Source organism: Tachyglossus aculeatus, chromosome 7 (assembly GCF_015852505.1).
Source record: "Tachyglossus aculeatus isolate mTacAcu1 chromosome 7, mTacAcu1.pri, whole genome shotgun sequence".
Taxonomy (NCBI): domain Eukaryota; kingdom Metazoa; phylum Chordata; class Mammalia; order Monotremata; family Tachyglossidae; genus Tachyglossus; species Tachyglossus aculeatus.
In genome coordinates this window covers 16,556,260-16,578,248 of record NC_052072.1, presented here as the reverse complement: position 1 = coordinate 16,578,248, position 21,989 = coordinate 16,556,260, and the positions used below count along the sequence as shown (strand labels likewise).

Sequence of the window (21,989 nt, the reverse complement as noted above, 5' to 3'; positions counted from 1 at the left end):
TGGGGGGGCAGAAGTGGCTGGCGGCTAGGAGATGGCTCTAACAATGGTCAATCTAATAATCGATCTATTAGATCTATTAGATCGATCTATTAGATTATTGGATCTAATACTCTGATCACGGGGGTGGCGGGGGGCAGAGGTGGCTGACAGCTAGGGGATGGCTCTAATAATGATCAATCTAATCATTGATCTATTAGACTGATCTATTAGATTGTTAGATCTAATAATCTAATCGATCACGGGTGTGGCGGGGGGCAGAGGTGGCTGACGGCTAGGAGATGGCTCTAATAATGATTGATCTATTAGATCGATCTATTAAACTATCAGATCTAACAATCTAATCGATCATGGGGGTGGCAGGGCGCAGAGGTGGCTGACGGCTAGGGGATGGCTCTAATAATGATCGACCTAATAATCGATCTATTAGATCGATCTATTAGATGATTAGATCTAACAATCTAATCCATCACGGGGGTGGCGGGGGGCAGAGGTGGCTGACAGCTAGGAGATGGCTCCGGTCATTTATTCATTCATTCAATCGCATTTATGGAGCTCTTACCGTGGGAAAAGCACTGTACTAAGCGCTTGGGAGACTATAATATAAAAATAAACACACATACCCTGCCCAGAACGAGCTTCCCGTCTCCCTCCTTCCCCAGGGTCTAGGAAGGAGGGCAGAGGAGCCACCCGAGGCCTGCTCTCCTTCAGAAGGCCACGTCGTCGGGCCCCGCTGGGAATCCCCCCGGCCTCTTGGGACCCACCAGTTTTCCATGCGCCTCTGCAGCTCCGGGAGGAAGAACTGGGAGTGAAACTGGTGGATGGAGGAGATGTTGGAGAAGATGAGTCTGACCACTTCCTCTGGGAAGGCCTTGCTGCTCCTGGCTTCCTTGAGCAACTCTGCGAAGAACACCTGGAGAGAAGGAGCGTCAGGGGGTGGGATCCAAGGGGGGGAAGCATGGATGGGCCGGGCCCACGGGCGATTTGGTAAGTGGGCCGGTCTCCCGGGAGGGATCGCGGGTGGGCGGGGCCACATAATAAATAATATCATCAATCGTACTAATGATGATAATATAATAATTATTATAATTATAATCGTACAATTAATTATAATGATAATAATATAATAATAATCGTATTAATAAGCATAATAATAATGATGGCATGTGTTATCGATCAATCAATCGTATTTATTGAGCGCTTACTGTGTGCAGAGCACTGGACTAAGCGCTTGGGAAGTACAAGTTGGCAACATAGAGAGACAGTCCCTACCCAACAGTGGGCTCAGAGTCTAGAAGACTGTGTTAAGCGCTTGCTACATGCTGTTCTAGGCGCTGGGGAGGTTACGAGGTGCTCAGGTGGTCCCACGGGGGGCTCACAGTCTTCACCCCCATTTTCCAGATGAGGGAACTGAGGCCCAGAGAAGCCAAAGCGTTTTCAGAAAAAAACCCCATAAGTCTCCCCCTTCTAGACTGTGAGCCCGCTGTTGGGTAGGGACCGTCTCTATATGTTGCCAACTTGTAATAATAATAATAATACTGTTGGCATTTGTTAAGCACTTACTATGTGCAAAGCACTGTTCTAAGCGCTGGGGGAATCAGGTTGTCCCACGTGGGGCTCACAGTCTTAATCCCCATTTTACAGATGAGGTAACTGAGGCTCAGAGAAGTGAAGTGACTTGCCCAAAATCACACGGCTGACAAGTGGCGGAGCCGGAATTCGAACCCATGACCTCTGACTCCAAAGCCTGGGCTCTTTCCACTGAGCCACGCTGCTTCTCAAGCGCTTAGTACAGTGCTCTGCGCACCGTAAGCGCTCAACAAATGCGATTGAATGAATGAATGAACACCAATCAATCATATGTATTGAGCACTGTACTGAGTGCTTGGGAGAGTACAATAGAACAGAGTTGGTAGGCATTTTCCTTTCCCCCGTTTAGACTGTGAGCCCACTGTTGGGTTGGGACCGTCTCTATATGTTGCCAACTTGGACTTCCCAAGCGCTTAGTCCAGTGCTCTGCACACAGTAAGCGCTCAATAAATACGATTGATTGATTGATTGATTGATTGATTTTCCTGCCCACAGTGAGCTTACAGTCTAGACCAAGGGAGGACGCTGAGTTCGAGGGACCAGACAGAGGGCCAGAAGGCCAGGAGAGTAGCAGTGGGGACACCAAAAATACCTACTAGACTGTCAAGGGGGGTCTGGAGAGCCTGGTGGGGGACATCTGGGACTCTGAGGCATCTAATGTTGGCATATTTTATTTTATTTTGTTAATATGTTTTGTTTTGTTCTCTGTCTCCCCGTTTAAGACTGCAAGCCCACTGTTGGGTAGGGACTGTCTCTATATGTTGCCAACTTGGACTTCCCAAGGGCTTAGTACAGTGCTCTGCACACAGTAAGCGCTCAATAAATATGATTGATTGATTGATTGATTGATTTAAGAGGCATTTTACTAGGTGGAAAGACCCAAGATAATCAGATCAAAGTCCCAGTCCTGCATGGCTCAGAATCGAAGGGGAAGGGAGAACAGGTTTCTTGTTCCCTTTTTACGGAGGAGGACTCTGCGACCCAAAGAGGTTAAATGACTTGCCCACGGTCACACAGCAGTTTAGTGACAGAGCCGTGACTAGAATCCAGTCCTTCTTGCTCCCAGTCTGGTGCTCTTCCAATCAATCGATCGATCATATTTATTGATCACACTGCACTGTCCTAAGCGCTTGGGACTGTGAGCCTTTCGCAGTGTGGGACTGTGTGGGACTTTCTAGACCGTGAGCCCGCTGTTGGGTCGGGACCGTCTCTCTATGTTGCCGACTTGGACTTCCCAAGCGCTTAGTACAGTGCTCTGCACACAGTAAGCGCTCAATAAATACGATTGATGATGATGATATGTTGCCAACTTGGACTTCCCAAGCACTTAGTACAGTGCTCTGCACACAGTAAGCGCTCAATAAATACGATTGATGATGATGATATGTTGCCAACTTGGATTTCCCAAGCGCTTAGTACAGTGCTCTGCACACAGTAAGCGCTCAATAAATATGATTGATGATGATGATATGTTGCCAACTTGGACTTCCCAAGCGCTTAGTACAGTGCTCTGCACACAGTAAGTGCTCAATAAATACGATTGATGATGATGATATGTTGCCAACTTGGACTTCCCAAGCGCTTAGTACGGTGCTCTGCACACAGTAAGCGCTCAATAAATACGATTGATGATGATGATATGTTGCCAACTTGGACTTCCCAAGCGCTTAGTACAGTGCTCTGCACACAGTAAGCGCTCAATAAATACGATTGATGATGATGATATGTTGCCAACTTGGACTTCCCAAGCGCTTAGTACAGTGCTCTGCACACAGTAAGCGCTCAATAAATACGATCGATTGATTGATTGATTGAATAAGTATGATTGATTGATTGGGAGAATACAATATAACAAGAGTTGGTAGGCACATTCCCTGCCCACAAGAAGCTTACAGCCTAGAGGGGAAGACAGACATTGATATAAATAAATACGTAAATTACGGATTCTTACTTAAGTGCTTTGGGGCTGAGAGGGGAGCAAATAGAGAGTTCAAATCCAAGTCGAGATTAGAACCCAGGTCCTCTGATTTCCAGGCCTGTGCTCTTTCCACTAGACCGCACTGCCGCTTCTTGGAGCAGATGTGCTTTCAATAAGGCTTTGAAGGTGGGGAGAGTGATTTTTCTGCCCACTAAGGGGTTTTTACCTGGAGGTCAATCAATCAATCAATCAATCGTATTTATTGAGCGCTTACTGTGTGCAGAGCACTGTACTAAGCGCTTGGGAAGTACAAGTTGGCAACGTATGGTCCCCGCCGATCCCGCTCAAAATGAAAACCTGTTCCCAGGGCAGCCTCAAGGGTCTGAATGGGTCTGCCCAGGCCCCAGAGGAGCCCCAGGTTGTGGCCAACAGCTCGATGAGTTTGGCTCCCTGTCTTTTGGGTGGAGATGAGGTTGGGGAAGCAGCGTGGCTCAGTGGAAAGAGCCCGGGCTTGGGAGTCAGAGGTCATGGGTTCAAATCCCGGCCCCGCCACTTATCAGCTGGGTGACTTTGGGCAAGTCACTTCACTTCTCTGGGCCTCAGTTCCTTCATCTGGAAAATGGGGATTAAAACTGTGAGCCCCCCGTGGGGCCACCTGATCACCTTGTAACCTCCCCAGCGCTTAGAACAGTGCTTTGCACATAGTAAGCGCTTAACAAATACCATCATCATTATGAGAAGCAGCATGGCTCAGTGGAAAGGACACGGGCTTTGGAGTCGGAGGGCGTGGGTTCAAATTCCGGCTCCGCCAATTGTCAGCTGGGTGACTTTGGGCAAGTCACTTCACTTCTCTGGGCCGCAGTGACCTCATCTGTAAAATGGGGATCATCATCATCAATCGTATTTATTGAGCGCTTACTGTGTGCGGAGCACTGGACTAAGCGCTTGGGAAGTCCAAGTTGGCAACATATAGAGACAGTCCCTACCCAGCAGTGGGCTCACAGTCTAAAAGGGGGAGACAGAGAACAAAACCAAACATACTAATAAAATAAATATTTTTATTTATATATATATTATATATATTATATATATATGAAGACTGTGAGCCCGCCGTGGGACAACCTGATCACCTTGTAACCTCCCCAGTGCTTAGAACAGTGCTTTGCGCATAGTAAGTGCTTAATACATGCCATTATCATTATAAGTGCTTAGTCCAGTGCTCTGCACCCAGTAAGCGCTCAATAAATACGATTGATTGATATTGATTGATTGAGAGAGGGGACCAAGAGTAACACTAGCCTGGTCCAGCAGATGCAGGCGGGACACGTAAGCCTGCTCCGTCTCCAGCAGCTCCCGGGCGATCTTCTTCTCTTCTGGTTCCTGTGGGCACAGATCATCATCATCATCATCAATCGTATTTCTTGAGCGCTTACTCTGTGCAGAGCACTGTACTAAGCGCTTGGGAAGTACAAATTGGCAACATATAGAGACAGTCCCTACCCAACAGTGGGCTTACAGTCTAAAATCTCCAGGCTTCTGCGCGCCCGGCCACTGAAAATGCCCCCTCTCCCCGCACCTCCACCCCATCACCAACAAAACCCTCGTGTTCCCAGGCCCCCAAAAGAGCTGGGCCGAGGAGCGGTCTCTCTCCCTGAGTCCCTTCTCCCCCTTCTCCATCCGGGATTCCTCCCCGGTTTGGAAAGGGGGAAAAGGGGAAAGTCCTGGCCTCACCTGCTTCTTGCCATCTGCCTTGCCAGGCTTCTGGGTGGTCCGCCAGTCGCTGCCCGAGATGTTGCTCTTGAAGGAGCTCAGGTAGCGCATGCTTGCGGCCCGGCGAGCCGGAGCGGGCTGAGCCTCCTGGCCGGGCCCCGGCTCCAGGGACGACAGCAGCCCGGGGCCCGGCTGGCATTTGGAGGGCGGCGAGGGTCCGAGCGGCTGCCCCCGGGCACCGGGGGGCTTCTGGGGTCCTGCAGAGCGGGCGGACGGAGCCGCCACGGGGACCGGCCTCCTCTTGTTGGTCTCGCCCAGCCCCTGGTGTCGGTCCCCTTGGGTGGCTCTGAAGGCAAGATCATCACCATCAATCGTATTTATTGAGCGCTTACTATGTGCAGAGCACTGTACGAAGCCCTTGGGAAGTACAAATTGGCAACATATAGAGACAGTCCCTACCCAGCAGTGGGCTCGCAGTCTAAAAGGGGGAGACAGAGAACAAAACCAAACATACTAACAAAATAAAATAAATAGGATAGATATGTACAAGTAAAATAAATAGAGTAATAAATATGTACAAACATATATACATATATGCAGGTGCTGTAGGGAGGGGAAGGAGGTAAGGCGGGGGGATGGAGGGGGGGACGAGGGGGAGAGGAAGGAAGGGGCTCAGTGTGGGAAGGCCTCCTGGAGGAGGTGAGCTCTCAGTAGGGCCTTGAAGGGAGGAAGAGAACTAGCTTGGCGGATGGGCAGAGGGATTGGGGGCATTCCAGGCCCGGGGGAGGACATGGGCCGGGGGTCGACAGCAGGACAGGCGAGAACCAGGCACGGTGAGGAGATTAGCGGCAGAGGAGCAGAGGGTGCGGGCTGGGCTGGAGAAGGAGAGAAGGGAGGTGAGGTAGGAGGGGGCGAGGGGATGGATGGACAGCCTTGAAGCCCAGGGGGAGGAGTTTCTGCCTGCAAGATGTACCTGAGTCGAGACCCGTCTCCACCTCGGCCCCCCGTCCCTCCTTTTTTTCATAGATTTTAAAAATGTATTTCTTTTTAGTGGCATTTGTTAAGCGCGGACGCAGTACTAAGCACTGGGGTAGACACAAGCTAATCAAGAGAAGCAGCGGGGCTCAGTGGAAAGAGCCCGGGCTTTGGAGTCAGAGGTCGTGGGTTAAAATCCCATCTCCGCCACTCGTCAGCTGTGTGACTTTGGGCAAGTCACTTCACTTCTCTGGGCCTCAGTTACCTCATCTGTAAATGGGGATGAAGACTGGGAGCCCTACGTGGGACAACCTGCTCACCTTGTAACCTCCCCAGCGATTAGAACAGTGCTTTGCACATAGTAAGCGCTTAACAAATACCATCATTATTATTATTATAGGCTGCTGCTCCCCCATCCATCCTCCATTCCTGCGCCCCTCCGTCTCTCTCCCACCCCCAACTGTCCCTCCTTCCTGCTCCCCTGTCCATCCCTTCCTTCCTCCTGCTTCCCCTTAACCATCCCTCCCTCCCTCCTCCTCCCCTCATTCCTCTCCTCCTGTGACCCTACCTTCATTCAATCGTATTTATTGAGTGCTTACTGTGTGCAGAGCACTGTACTAAGCGCTTGGGAAGTAAGTACCTCACTCTCCCATCTCTCATCCATCCTTCCTTCCTGCTCCCCATCCATCCATCCATCCAGCCATCCATTCATCCATCCGTCCGTCCATCCATCCATCCATCCATCCATCCCTTCCTTCCTTCCTTCCTCCTGCCTCCCCATCCATCCAGCCCTTCCTCCCGCTTCCCCAACCTCTCCCCACTCCCACCCACTCCCCCACCCAAACCGTGAGCTGCCCGGAGCGGGGAGGACCCCTAACCCTCCAGCCCCGAGCTCTCAGCAGGGAGCCCTGAACGGGAAGCCAGCGAGGAGCAGAGGAACTGAAAACTGAAAACTCCACAAGGGCAGTTTTCTGAGGGAACTTCTGTCTTTGGAAATGTGTCAAAGCGGCTTTAGTTTTGCTTCTGCTGAACGACGCGGACCTTCCTGCTTAAATCCCCCACCGGTGCATGCACATGCTAACCCGCAGATGCACACAGACGTGCGCACGTGGGCCTGTACATACAAACACACCGTCTGCTCCCTTCCCCAGTGCACAACACATGCACAGACACGCGTGCAGGACCTGTGGCCTTTCGGCTACTCCCCAGCTGCCCATCCCGTCGTCCTCACCCTGGGTCTGGGGTCCCAGCTATTGTTTCAGGAGCCCGGGCCTCGCCGCCTCTGAGTGGGCACCGTTGCTGCCATGGCTGCACATGGAGGGACGAAGACCCCTGCCCCATTACAGTGCTCTGCACACAGTAAGCGCTCAGTAAATACGATTGAATGAAGGAATGAATGATTGGCTAGTCCCTTCAGGGTGGGGCACGGTCCCTGTGTGCCCAGCCTGTCTGTGCCTGGCATGCTCCCTGCATACATGCCCTCCTGGACCCTTCTGGCTAGTCCCAGATCCCGCTGCCCTCCTATAATAATAATAATAATGACGGCATTTGTTAAGCGCTCACTCCTTCCGCTTAACACCCCATCTCCCTCCTATCATTCCTCTCCAAACTCGTTGAGGAGTTACCTACACTTGCTGCCTCAAATTCCTCTCCTCCAATTCTCTCCTTGATCTCCTTCAATCTGGCTTCTGTCCCCTTCACTCCACAGAAACCACCCTCTCAAAAGTCATCAATGATTTCCTTCTTAACCAAATCCAACGGCCTTTACTCCAACCTAATCAGCCCCTCAGCTGCCTTCGACACTGTGGACCCCCCACTACTCCTGGAAGACTGTGAGCCCGTTTTTGGGTAGGGACCCTCTTTTTATGTTGCCACCTTGTACTTCCCAAGCGCTTAGTCCAGTGCTCTGCACACAGTTAGCGCTCAATAAATACGATTGAATGAATGAATGCACTGTTCTAAGCACTGGAGAGGACACACGGTGATCAGGTTGTCCCACATGGGGCTCACAGTCTTAATCCCCATTTTACAGATGAGGTCACCGAGAAGTGAAGTGACTTGCCCAAGGTCACCCAGCTGACAGTTGGCGGAGCCGGGATTTGAACCCATGACCCCTGACTCCCAAGCCCGGGCTCTTTCCATTGAGTCACGCTGCTTCTCTCTAGGCATGCCCTGGTCCTCGGGGGATTCCTAGCAGTGACCTTCAGGGGAGATCCTGAGAGGGAATAATGATGATAATAATAATGGCATTTATTAAGTGCTTACTAGACTGTGAGCCCACTGTTGGGTAGGGACCGTCTCTATATATTGCCAACTTGTACTTCCCAAGCGCTTAGTACAGTGCTCTGCACACAGTAAGCGCTAAATAAATATGAATGAATGAATTACTATGTGCAAAGCACTGTTCTAAGCGCTGGGGAGGTTACAAGGCGATCAGGTTGTCCCACGGGGGGCTCACAGTCTTCATCCCCATTTTCCAGATGAGGTCACTGAGGCCCAGAGAAGTGAAGTGACTTGCCCAAAGTCACACAGCTGACAATTGGCGGAGCTGGGATTTGAACCCACGACCTCTGACTCCAAAGCCCGGGCTCTTTCCACTGAGCCACGCTGCTTCTCTCTAAGTTCACTGTGGACAGACTGTGAGCCCACTGTTGGGTAGGGACCGTCTCTATATGTTGCCAACTTGTACTTCCCAAGCACTTAGTACAGTGCTCTGCACACAGTAAGCGCTCAATAAATACGATTGATTGATTGATTGATTGACAGGGAACGTGCCTACCAGCTCTGTTATGTTTTTGTATTGTCCTCTCCCAAGTGCTGAGTACGGTGCTCTGCACACAGTAAATGCTCAATAAATGCCATTGATTGATTGATTGATTGATTGGGGGCCTCCAGTGGGAATCCTTAAGGGGGCCCGCCTCAGCAGAGACCCTTGCCAAGGACCACCCCCCATCCCCGACCCCTGAAGTGGAAACCCTCGGCAGGGACCTAAAATGGGGACCCCACTGCCACTTTTCCTTTTTGAAGTGACCACAGTCCCTCTCATCCACTCCACCGGTCCTCTCCCAGCCGGTCCTCGGAGTCGAGGGCGAGGGGCTAGTCTGGGTAAGGACGGACCCTCAATCGTTCGTTTGATTTTTTTAAAAACTAGCATTTGTTAAACGCTTACTATGTGCCAGGCACTGTACTAAGCACTGGAGTAATCAATCAATCATATTTATTGAGCACCTACTGTGTGCAGAGCACTGTACTAAGCACCTGGGAAGTCCAAGTTGGCAACATCTAGAGACGGTCCCTACCCAACAGTGGGCTCACAGTCTAGAAGGGGGAGACAGAGAACAGAACAAAAGATATTAACAAAATAAAATAAATAGAACAGATATGTACAAGTAAAATAAATAGAGTAATAAATCCGTGCAAACATATATACATATATACAGGTGCTGTGGGGAAGGGAAGGAGGTAAGGCGGGGGGGATGGAGAGGGGAAGGACGGGGAGAGGAAAGAGGGGGCTCAGCCTGGGAAGGCCTCCTGGAGGAGGTGAGCTCTCAGTAGGGCCTTGAAGGGAGGAAGACGTGGGGAGTAGATACAAGTTCTGTCGTTCATTTGTTCCATCGTACTTATTGAGCGCTTACAATGTGCAGAGCACTGTACTAAGTGCTTGGGAAGTACAAGTCGGCAACATATAGAGACGGTCCCTACCCAACAGCAGGCTCACAGTCTAAAAGGGGGAGACAGACAACAAAGCAGAACATGGAGACAGGTGTCCAAATCGTCAGAACGAATATTAACAAAATAAAATAAATAGAATAAATATGTACAAGTAAAATAGAGTAGTAAATATGTACATATTTGTACGTATTTTTTTGTCCCAACGAGTGAGGATAGAACCGGCAGATGGGCAACCACTGGCACCGAAGACATGAGGCTGGAGCCCCTCATTAAGTTGGACCCAGTCCATGCCACACGAGGGGCTGACAATCTTTATCCCCGCTTTAGATGAAGTAAGATGATCCCCCTCTAGACCGTAAGCTTGTTTTTTTATAATGGCATTTATTAAGCACTTACTATGTGCAAAGCACTGTTTTAAGCGCTGGGGAGGACGCAAGGTGATCAGGTTGACCCACTTGGGGCTCACAGTCTTCATCCCCATTTTACAGATGAGGTAACTGAGGCCCAGAGAAGTGAAGTGACATGCCCAAAGTCACACAGCTGACGTGTGAGGGAGTCGGGATTTGAACCCATGGCCTCTGACTCCAAAGCCCGGGCTCTTTCCACTGAGCCACGCTGCTTCTCGTTGTGGGCAGGAAACAAGTCTACCAACTCTGCTATATTCTACTCTCCCACTTAGTACGGTGTTCTGCATACAGGAAGCGCTCAATAAATACCATTCGCTGATTGGTGTGGTAACTGAGGCACAGAGAAGTTAACTGACTTGCCCAAGGTCACACAGCGCCCAAGAGGAGGAGCCAGGGTGAGAACCCAGGTCTTTCTCACTTCCAGGCCCGTGCTCTACCCACTAGGCCACAAGTCCGGCAGTTCTGTCCTGGCTCATTTGGTTTCCGTTCCCCATTTGGTTTCTCATTCTCCGTCTGACTTCTGCACTTCCCCCTGAAAGTCCCGAACGAGCTGCTGTTTCCTCTTGTTTGTCAAAGCCCAGGCCCAGGTCCGGCTCAGAGCGGAGCAGCCGGGCAGGTGAGCCAGGATAATAATAATAATAATAATAATAATAATAATAATAGTGGCATTTATTAAGCGCTTACTATGTGCAAATCACGGTTCTAAACTCTGGGTGGGTTGCAAGGTGATCAAGTTGTCCCACATAGGGCTCACAGTCTTAATCCCCATTTTACAGATGAGGTCACTGAGGCCCAGAGAAGTTCATTGACTTGCCCACAGTCACACAGCTGGAAATTGGTGGAGTCGGAATTCGAACCCATGACCTCTGACTCCAAAGCCCGGCTCTTTCCACTGAGCCACGCTGCTTCTCATCCCCCCCGGGGACCCGTGATGCCCGCTGTCCCCGAGATGCGGGCCTCCGAACTTCCTCCCCACCACCACCGGCTGCCCGGGCCGTGCCAGCCGAGCCTCTCCACCGTCCAGGCACCTGGGTCAGTCCGTCAGCCAATCGGCGCTGCCGCTTGTCAGCTGTGTGACCTTGGGCAAGTCACCTAACTTCTCTGTGCCTCAGTTACCTCATCTGTAAAATGGGGATAAAGACTGTGAGCCCTATGTGGGACAACCTTGTATCTCCCTCAGCGCTTAGAACAGTGCTTGGCACACAGTAAGTGCTTAACAAATGCTATTATTATTAATCGCATTTATTGAGCGCTTACTGTGTGCAGAGCACTACACTACGCGCTTGAGAGAGAACAATGTAACAATACAGCGGGCACATTCCCTGCCCACACCGAGTTTACAGTCTAGAGGGGGAGACAGACATTAATATAAATAAATAAATTACAGATAAGACTGTGAGCCCACTGTTGGGTAGGGACTGTCTCTATATGTTGCCAACTTGTACTTCCCAAGCGCTTAGTACAGTGCTTTGCACACAGTAAGCACTCAATAAATACGATTGATTAGGGGACTTGTTGGGGGGGATGACTAAATGGAGCAAGTCAGGGCGATGCAGAGGGGAGTGGGAGAAAAGGAAAAGAGGACTTTGGACTGTAAGCTCATTGTGGGCAGAGAATGTGTCTGCTTATTGTTATATTGTACTCTTCCAAGTGCTTAGTACAGTGCTCTGCACACAATAAGCAATCAGTAAATACATTTGGATGAATGAATGAAAGGGCTAAGTCAGGGAGGGCCTCTTGGAGGAGATGTGCCTTCAACAATCAATCAATCAATCAATCGCATTTATTGAGCGCTTACTGTGTGCAGAGCACTGTACTAAGCACTTGGGAAGTACAAGTTGGCAACATATAGAGACAGTCCCTACCCAACAGTGGGCTCACAGTCTAGAAGGGGGAGACAGACAACAAAACCAAGCATATTAACAAAATAAATAATTAGTACAGTCCTCTGTCCCCAGGAGGCACACAATAAATACTCTAGTTTGAGCTCCCTCTCCGTGGCAAGGAGAAAACCCAGATCCGGTCCTCAGGGCACAAAAAGTGGACTAGGAGAGAGACAGACAGGATAAATTCGAGTGGCAGGTCTGGTTTTCTGCTGGTTCGGACACGGCCCTGGACTCATTTTCGTCTGGAATTTTTCTTTCCCGCCTCCAGCCTCCCTCTACGGCAGCTTCTGTGATGGGAAGTGGCTCCCGCTTCCACAGGGACCCGGGAACGGATCACCATGGTCGGGGAATGACGGAAGGACACGGGCAGGATGTCCCCTGGGAACCAACTCAGCAACTACTTACAACTTCTTCCTGTGTGCCTGCCTTAGACCCCCTGAAATTCTGTTATAATAATAATAATAGTAATGATAACGATGGTAGTTGTCAATAATAATAATGGTATTTGTTAAACACTTACTATGTGCAAAGCACTGTTCTAAGCGCTGGGAGGGATACAATGTGATCAAGTTGTCCCACGTGGGGCTCACAGTCTTAATCCCCATTTTTACAGATGAGGTAACTGAGGCTCAGAGAAGTTAAGTGACTTGCCCAAGGTCACAAAGCAGACTTGTGGTGGAGCCGGGATTCGAACCCATGACCTCTGACTCCAGAGCCCGTGCTCTTTCCACTGAGCCACGCTGCTTCTCTGTTGAGCTGTTAAGCGCTTACTATAATAATAATATTAATAATAATAATGGCATTTGTTAAGCGCTTATTATGTTCTAAGCGCTGGGGGGGATACAAGGTGATCAGGTTGTCCCACGGGGGGCTCACAGTCTTCATCCCCATTTTACAGATGAAGTCACTGAGGCTCAGAGAAGTGAAGTAACTTGGGTCACACAGCAGACTTGTGGCAGAGTCGGGATTCGAACCCATGACCTCTGACTCCAAAGCCCGTGCTCTTTCCACCGAGCCACGCTGCTACTGTGTGCCAGGCACTGTGCCGAGCGGTGGGGTGGAAACAAGCCAGTCGAGTTGGATACAGTCCCTGTGCCGTGAGGGGCTCACAGTCTTAACCCCCATTTTCCAGATGAGGGAACTGAGGCACAGAGAAGGGAAGTGACTTGCCCGAGGTCAACCAGAGGACAAGTGGCGGGGCCGGAATTAGAACCCAGTGCTTTGGACTCCCAGGGCCTGTCACCTTCCCAGTGAGGTGGGATGGGGTCAGACCAATGTGCGTGAAAGGGATGGAGGGGATCAAATAGGGGCCGGGGTCTCTGTAGCTGCGTCTCGACAACTGCCAGGGAGGGTCAGTCAATCAGTCAGTCAGTCAATCGTATTTATTGAGCACTTACTGTGTGCCGAGAACTGTACTAAGCGCTTGGGAGAGCAAAATGTAACAATAAAAGATGGAGAAGCATAGTGGCTCAGTGGAAAGAGCCCGGGCTTGGGAGTCAGAGGTCACGGGTTCTAATCCCAGCTCCGCCACTTGTCAGCTGTGTGACTACGGGCAAGTCACTTCACTTCTCTGGGCCTCATCTGTAAAATGGGGATGAAGTCTGTGAGCCCCACACGGGATAAGCTGATCACCTTGCATCCCCCCGGCGCTTAGAACAGTGCTTCGCATTAACAAATACCATTCATTCATTCATTCAGTCGTATTTATTGAGCGCTGACTGTGTGCAGAGCACTGGACTAAGCGCTTGGGAAGTCCAAGTTGGCAACATATAGAGATGGTCTCTACCCAACAGTGGGCTCGCGGTCTAGAAGGGGGAGACAGATGACAAAACAAAGCATATTAACAAAATAAAATAAATAGAATAAATATGTACAAATAAAATAAAGAGTAATAAAAACGTACAAACATATATACATATATACAGCACTTGTTCATTCATTCATTCCATCGTATTTATTGAGCGCTTACCGTGTGCAGAGCACTGTACTAAGCGCTTGGGAAGTCCAAGTTGGCAACATAGAGAGACGGTCCCTACCCAACAGCGGGCTCACAGTCTAGAAGGGGGAGACAGATGACAAAACCAAACATATTAACAAAATAAAATAAATAGAATAAATATGTACAAATAAAATAAAGAGTAATAAAAACGTACAAACATATATACATATATACAGCACTTGTTCATTCATTCATTCCATCGTATTTATTGAGCGCTTACAGTGTGCAGAACACTGTACTAAGCGCTTGGGAAGTCCAAGTTGGCAACATAGAGAGACGGACCATCATCATCATCAATGAACAGGCACAATCCCTGCCCACAGCGTAAAAGAGGGGAGTCACCCCTGACCCACCTGCCCATCGCCAGGCCCTGCCCACTGTTACCTGGAGGCTGCAGGGGGAGGGAGAGATGGACAGGACGCGAGGGGAACAGCGAGTTGGCAGAGTGAAGCATAAGAATGGGATCGGAGAGCAGTTTCAGCTCAGGGATGCCATGAGCCACAGCCCGAGACCCCCTCAGCCTCCTGCCTCCCTAGGCTTTGGGGGTGGTCTCGGGATGGCGGGGAGGCTCGGGACCCAACGATAGGCACCTCTCGCTTCATGTGGCCTGGTAGGAGGGGGATGGTTGAGGACCCTCAAAAATCTCCAGTGGCTACCAATCAATCTGCGCGTCAGGCAGAAACTCCTCACCCTGGGCTTCAAGGCTGTCCATCCATCCCCTCGCCCCCCCCTACCTCCCCTCCCTTCTCTCCTTCTCCAGCCCAGCCCGCACCCTCCGCTCCTCTGCCGCTAATCTCCTCACCGGGCCTCGTTCTCGCCTGTCCTGCCATCAACCCCCGGCCCCCGTCCTCCCCCGGGCCTGGGATGCCCTCCCTCCCAACATCTGCCAAGCTAGCTCTCTTCCTCCCTTCAAGGCCCCACTGAGAGCTCACCTCCTCCAGGAGGCCTTCCCACACTGAGCCCCTTCCTTCCTCTCCCCTCCTCCCCCTCCCTATCACCCCCCATCTTACCTCCTTCCCTTCCCCACAGCACCTATATATATGTATATATGTTTGTACAGATTTATTACTCTATTTATTTATTTATTTTACTTCTACATATCTATTCTATTTATTTTATTTTGTTAGTATGTTTGGTTTTGTTCTCTGTCTCCCCCTTTTAGACTGTGAGCCCACTGTTGGGTAGGGACCGTCTCTATACGTTGCCAACTTGGACTTCCCAAGCGCTTAGTCCAGTGCTCTGCACACAGTAAGCGCTCAATCAATACGATTGATTAATTGATTGATTGACTGTCCCTATATGTTGCCAACTTGGACTTCCCAAGCGCTTAGTCCAGTGCTCTGCACACAGTAAGCGCTCAATCAATACAACTGATTGATTGATTGATTGACCCTCGGCATTCCAGGAGGATGGGACCGAGAGAGAGGGACAAACCCGGGATGGGGTGGCTCATCAAGGTAGGGAGGTAGAGTGGCTGACGGCTTCCTGCAATGACCTCTCCCCAAATTCCCCAGGCTCTTGGGGCGCTGACCCAGCGTCCCAAGCATGCTGTCCAGCTGCCAGCCTCCTCCATCCCCCATACCTGCCATCTTCAAACACAGCTACCAGGTTGACCACACTTCTCCAGGCATTTCCCTCCTCTTCCTCTTCCATCCTGGGGGTGATGGTTCAGGGCTTCCCCCTTCCCTGCGCCCGGCTACCAGGGAAGAGGGGGACTCCCAGCCTGAGGGTCAGCGCCGAGGATCCTTCTCCCTGAAGAGGCGGCTCCAGAGTCCCTGACTCGACCTCGCTCCGAGGAAGAGGAAGTAGTTCCAGCTGGGCTCCCACTTCTGAGGTGGAGGGAGCTGCCATTTGCTCCTTTTGGGAGGGAGGAAGGTGAGGGGGGTCGGGGCAGCCCCGGCAGCAGAGGGGAAAGCCCTGGCAGCCCGCTTCATTGCTCCGGGATCCTTGTCCGGGCCCGGTGGGTATCGGAAACCGGCTCTCCAAATCAGGGGAAACTGAGGCCCAGAGAGGGGAACCAACCCTCCTAAGATGGCGTGGCAAACTAGGGCTAGGAACAGGCCCGGAGTCAGGGTGGGCACACTAATGCCAGCCCTGGCTCGACTGTGACCCCCTAACCGGGGTCCCTCAGCACACGGGGCTCGGTTTCCCCCTACACTCCGGGATGCCAGTCTGGAGCAGGCAGAACGGGGCAAGGCAGAGAGAGAAACTTCGGGTCCTGACTCTGGCCTCTCCAGTCTCAATCAATCAATCAATCAATTGTACTTATTATTATTAGTAGTAATAATAATAATAATGGCATTTGTTAAGTGCTTACTATGTGCAAAGCACTGTTCTAAGCACTGGGGAGGTTACAAGGTGATCAGGTTGTCCCACGGGGGGCTCACAGTCTTTAACCCCCATTTTACAGATGAGGTAACTGAGGCCCAGAGAAGTTAAGTGACCTGCCTAAAGTCATACAGCTGACAATTGGCGGAGCCGGGGTTTGAACCCACAGCCTCTGACTCCAAAGCCCAGGCTCTTTCCATTGAGCCACTCTGCTTCTCTTCGCTACTTATTGAGCACTTCCTGTGTGCAGGACACTGTACTAAGCACTTGGGGAGTACAGCACAACAAAACAACAGACACATTCCCTGCCCACAACGTGCTGGGTGAAAAAAGGGAACAAGTCATCAGGGCGACGCAGAAGGGAGTGAGAAAAGAGGAAATGAGGGCTTAGGTAAGGAAGGCATCTCGGAGGAGGGGTGTGCCTTCAAAAAGGCTCTGAAGGTGAGGAGAGTAATTATCTGTCGGATAGGAAGTGGATATGGAGGGCACTCCGGGCCAGAAGCAGCATGTAGGCAAGACGTCGGTGGTGAGATCGATGAGATTGAAGTATACTGAGGTAAAATGGGTCCCCAGTGCTCTCCTGGGTAAATCGACTGCCCCTGTAATAATAATAATAATAATAATGGCATTTGTTAAGTGCTTACTATGAGCAGAGCACTGTTCTAATTGCTGGGGAGGATACAAGGTGATCAGGTTGTCCCACATGGGGCTCACAGCCTTAATCCCCACTTTCCAGATGAGGGAACTGAGGCCCAGAGAAGTTAAGTGGCTTGCCCAATGTCACACAGCTGACAAGTGACGGAGCCGGGATGAGGACCCATGACCTCTGACTCCCAAGCCTGGGCTCTTTCCACTGGGCCTTGCTGCTTCTCATAAGAAGCAGTGTAAGCTCGTAAGCTTCCCAACGTAAGCTCGTAAGCTTCTCAAGGTAAGCTCATTGTGGGCAGGGAATGTGTCTGTTTATTGGAATATGGTACTCTCCCAAGCGCTTAATATGGTAGGCTTTGCACACAGTAAGCGCTCAATAAATATGATCAAACGAATGAATGAACGCTCTGGGCCCACCGGGATTCTCTGGGTGATGCCCAGTGCCCCAGAGAGAAAGGAAATGGATCAGGGCTGTTGGCCAGCCATTCCCTAGGGCACTGTAGGTTGGGATAATAATGAAGGTATTTGTTAAGCGCTTACTATATGCCAAGCACTGTTCTATGCGCTGGGGGAGATACAAGGTGATCAGGTTGTCCCACGTGGGGCTCACAGTCTTCATCCCCATTTTCCAGATGAGGGAACTGAGGCCCAGAGAAGTTAAGTGGCTTGCCCAAAGTCACACAGCTGACGAGCGGCGGAGCCGGGATTAGAACCCACGACCTCTGACTCCCAAGCCCGGGCTCTTTCCACTAAGCCACGCTGTTTCTCCAGTTGGGGAATCTCCAGGCCATGCAACTACCTGCAAACTCCCCCTAAAAGGAGGCTGGGAGCTCTCAGGCTTGGTGGGCTGCACATAGTAAGCACCCCAGTGGGTCTGGGGCCCGGGAGAACCTGGGTTCGACGGCTCCCCTGCACTCGCCCTGAGTTTGGGCAGAAGCTAGTAGAAGCAGCGTGGCTCAGTGGAAATCAATCAATCAATCAATCATATTTATTGAGCGCTTACTGTGTGCAGAGCACTGGACTAAGCGCTTGGGAAGTACAAGTTGGCAACATATAGAGACAGTCCCTACCCAACAGTGGGCTCACAGTCTAAAAGGGGGAGACGGAGAACAAAACCAAACCTACCAACAAAATAAAATAAATAGAATAGATATGTACAAGTAAAATAAATAAATAGAGTAATAAATATGTACAAACATATATACATGTATACAAGTGCTGTGGGGAAGGGAAGGAGGTAAGATGGGGGGGATGGAGAGGGGGACGAGAGGGAGAGGAAGGAAAGAGCCCGGGCTTGGGAGTCAGAGGTCATGAGCCCACTGTTGCATAGGGACCGTCTCTATATGTTGCCAACTTGTACTTCCCAAGCGCTTAGTACAGTGCTCTGCACACAGTAAGCGCTCAATAAATACGATTGATTGATTGATTGATTCCAATCCTGGCTCCACCACTTAATAATAATAATAATAATGATAATGGTATTTGTTAAGTGCTTACTTTGTGCCAAGCACCGTTCTAAGTGCTGGGGAGGTTACAAGGTGATCAGGTTGTCCCATGGGGGGGTCCCAGTCTTCATCCCCATTTTACAGATGAGGGAACTGAGGCCCAGAGAATCAATCAATCAATAGTATTTATTGAGCGCTTACCGTGTGCAGAGCATCATCAATCATCAATCGTATTTATTGAGCGCTTACTGTGTGCAGAGCACTGTACTAAGTGCTTGGAAAGTACAAGTTGGCAACATATAGAGACAGTCCCTACCCAACAGTGGGCTCACAGTCTAAAAGTGAAGAGACCTGCCCAAAGTCACACAGCTGACAGTTGGCGGAGCCGGGATTTGAACCCATGACCTGACTCCAAAGCCCGGGCTCTTTCCACCGAGCATTGTCGGCTGTGTGACTTTGGGCAAGTCATTTCACTTCTCTGGGCCTCAGTTACCTCATCTGTAAAATGGGGGTTAAGACTGTGAGCCCCACGTGGGACAACCTGATCACCTTGTATTCTCCGCCCCCAGCACTTAGAACAGTGCTTGGCACATAGTAAGTGCTTAACAAATACCATCTTTTCTTTTCTGGACCCCCAGGGCCTGAAGACTCTTGGACTGAGGGGGTGTAAGCTCGTTGTGGGCAAGAGACAAATCTACCAACAATATATGGTACTCTCCCAAACGCTACCTCCTTCCCCTCCCCACAGCACCTGTATATATGTATATATGTTTGTACGGATTTATTACTCTATTTATTTATTTTATTTGTACGTACTTATTCTATTTATTTTATTTTGTTAGTATGCTTGGTTTTGTTCTCTGTCTCCCCCTTCTAGACTGTGAGCCCACTGTTGGGTAGGGACCGTCTCTCTATGTTGCCAACTTGTACTTCCCAAGCGCTTAGTCCAGTGCTCTGCACACAGAAAGCGCTCAATAAATACGATTGAATGAATGAATGCTCTGCACACAGTAAGTGCTGAAAAAATACCACTGATTGAATGATTGAACGGAGGCTCCACCAGCTAAGTGGAGAGTTGGTTCCCAGAAGTGAATGAGGATAAAGGAGGCAAGAGACCCTGAGGAAAAGAACAGGAAGAAAAGTCTGAAGAAGAAGGGAGGTGATGGGCTGGTGAAAAGGACAACACAAATTTGACCAACAAACCCCTCAAAAAAACCCCACAGAGGAGGGAATATGGTGTAGTGGAAAGAGCAAAGGAGCCTGGAAACCTGGTTCAATCAATCAGTCAATCCATAATAATAATAATAATAATAAAAATGGCATTTGTTAAGTGCTTACTATGTGCAAAGCACTGTTCTAAATGCTGGGGAGGTTACAGGGTGATGAGGTTGTCCCACGGGGGGCTCACAGCCTTAATCACCATTTTACAGATGAAGTAACTGAGGCCCAGAGAAGTGAAGTGACTTGCCCGAAGTCACACAGCTGACAGTTGGCGGAGCCGGGATTTGAACCCGTGATGATGAGGATGATGATGGTATTTGTTAAGCGCTTACTATGTGCAAAGCACTGTTCTAAGCACTGGGGGGATACAAGGTGAGCAGGTTGTCCCACGTGGGGCTCACAGTCTTCATCCCCATTTTACAGATGAAGTAACTGAGGCACAGAGAAGTGAAGTGACTTGCCCAGAGTCACACAGCTGACAATTGGAGGAGCCGGGATCTGAACCCGTGATGATGAGGATGATGATGGTATTTGTTAAGCGCTTACTATGTGCAAATCACTGTTCTAAGCACTGGGGGGATACAAGGTGAGCAGGTTGTCCCACGTGGGGCTCACAGTCTTCATCCCCATTTTACAGATGAGGTAACTGAGGCACAGAGAAGTGAAGTGACTTGCCCAAAGTCACACAGCTGACAATTGGAGGAGCCGGGATTTGAACCCATGACCTCTGACTCTATTCATTCATTCATTCAATCGTATTTATTGAGCACTTACTGTGTGCAGAGCACTGTACTAAGCGCTTGAGAAGGACAAGTTGGCAACATATAGAGATGGTCCCTACCCAACAACGGGATCACAGTCTAGAAGGGGGAGACAGACAGAAAAGCAAAACAAAACATATCAACAAAATAAAATAAACAGAATATCAATCAATCAATCAATCAATCGTATTTCCACTGGTCTATATTCCTTCTCCAGCATGGGGATTTAAACACTGGACCGTGGTCCTTGGATCTCACAATATAATCAGTCAATCAATCAATCCTATTTATTGAGCGCTGACTGTGTGCAGAGCACTGTACTAAGCGCTTGGGAAGTCCAAGTTGGCAATATATAGAGACAGTCCCTACCCAACAGTGGGCTCACAGTCTAGAAGGGGGAGACAGAGAACCAAACAAAGCATATTAACAGACTAAAATAGAATATGTACAAGTAAAATAAATAAATAAATGGAGTAATAAATATGTACAAACATATATACAGGTGTATGGGGCTCACAGTCTAAACAAGGAGGGAGTAGGATTTAATCCCCATTTTACAGATGAGGACATTGAGGCACAGAGAAGGAGTTACTTGCCCCACATCACTCATTGGAAAGAGCCCGGGCTTTGGAGTCAGAGGTCATGGGTTCAAATCCCGGCTCCGGCACTTGTCAGCTGTGTGACTTTGGGCAAGTCACTTCACTTCTCTGGCCTCAGTTCCCTCATCTGTAAAATGGGGATTAAGACTGTTAGCCCTGAGTGGGACAACCTCATCACCTTGTATCCTCCCCAGCGCTTAGAGCAGTGCTTTGCACATAGTAAGTGCTTAACAAATGCCATTATTATTATTCTTATTATTATTATTATTATTATTATTATTAAACAGACAAGTGGCAGAGCTAGGGATAGATTCCAGTTTTCCCAGATTTCCTGCCCTCTTTCCACTGGTCTATATTCCTTCTCCAGCATGGGGATTTAAACGCTGGACCCTGGCCCTCGGAGCTCACAATATAAATGACCTCTTGCTATTCATTCATTCAATCGTATTTATTGAGCGCTTACTGTGTGCAGAGCACTGGACTAAGTGTTTGGGAAGTGCAAATGGGCAACATATAATAATAATAATAATAATGACATTTATTAAGCGCTTACTATGAGCACTGTTCTAAGCGCTGGGGAGGTTACAAGGTGATCAGGTTGTCCCCCACAGGGCTCACAGTCTTCATCCCCATTTTACAGATGAGGGAACTGAGGCCCAGAGAAGTGAAGTGTCGAGCACAGTGTCAAGCTATGTGTCAAGCACAGTGTAGATCCAAGGTAGAATCGAGAAGCCGCGTGGCTCAATGGAAAGAGTCCGGGCTTGGGAGTCCGAGGTCTTGGGTTCAAGTCCCAGCTCCGTCAATTGTCAGCTGTGTGACGTTGGGCAAGTCAC

The 21,989-nt window shown here is 49.8% G+C and overlaps 1 protein-coding gene and 1 non-coding gene across 2 annotated transcripts in view; both read right to left on the bottom strand.

Annotated features, from left to right (window-relative positions):
* Positions 1-15,882, bottom strand: part of FGD2 (FYVE, RhoGEF and PH domain containing 2) — a 45,460-nt gene extending 29,578 nt beyond the window's left edge. Inside the window, exons 1-4 of the mRNA XM_038749320.1 lie at positions 15,737-15,882; positions 5,237-5,561; positions 4,805-4,885; positions 762-910 (exon numbers count right to left, since the gene is read on the bottom strand). Of these exons, the coding sequence (XP_038605248.1) occupies positions 762-910; positions 4,805-4,885; positions 5,237-5,561; positions 15,737-15,807 (626 nt within the window). The 5' untranslated portion in view covers positions 15,808-15,882. The remainder of the gene's footprint in view (positions 1-761; positions 911-4,804; positions 4,886-5,236; positions 5,562-15,736) is intronic.
* Positions 10,055-10,165, bottom strand: LOC119931254. Its single transcript, XR_005452104.1, has one exon. It is a non-coding gene; the product is annotated as a small nucleolar RNA SNORA57 (small nucleolar RNA).
* Positions 15,883-21,989: the final 6,107 nt, after the last annotated feature.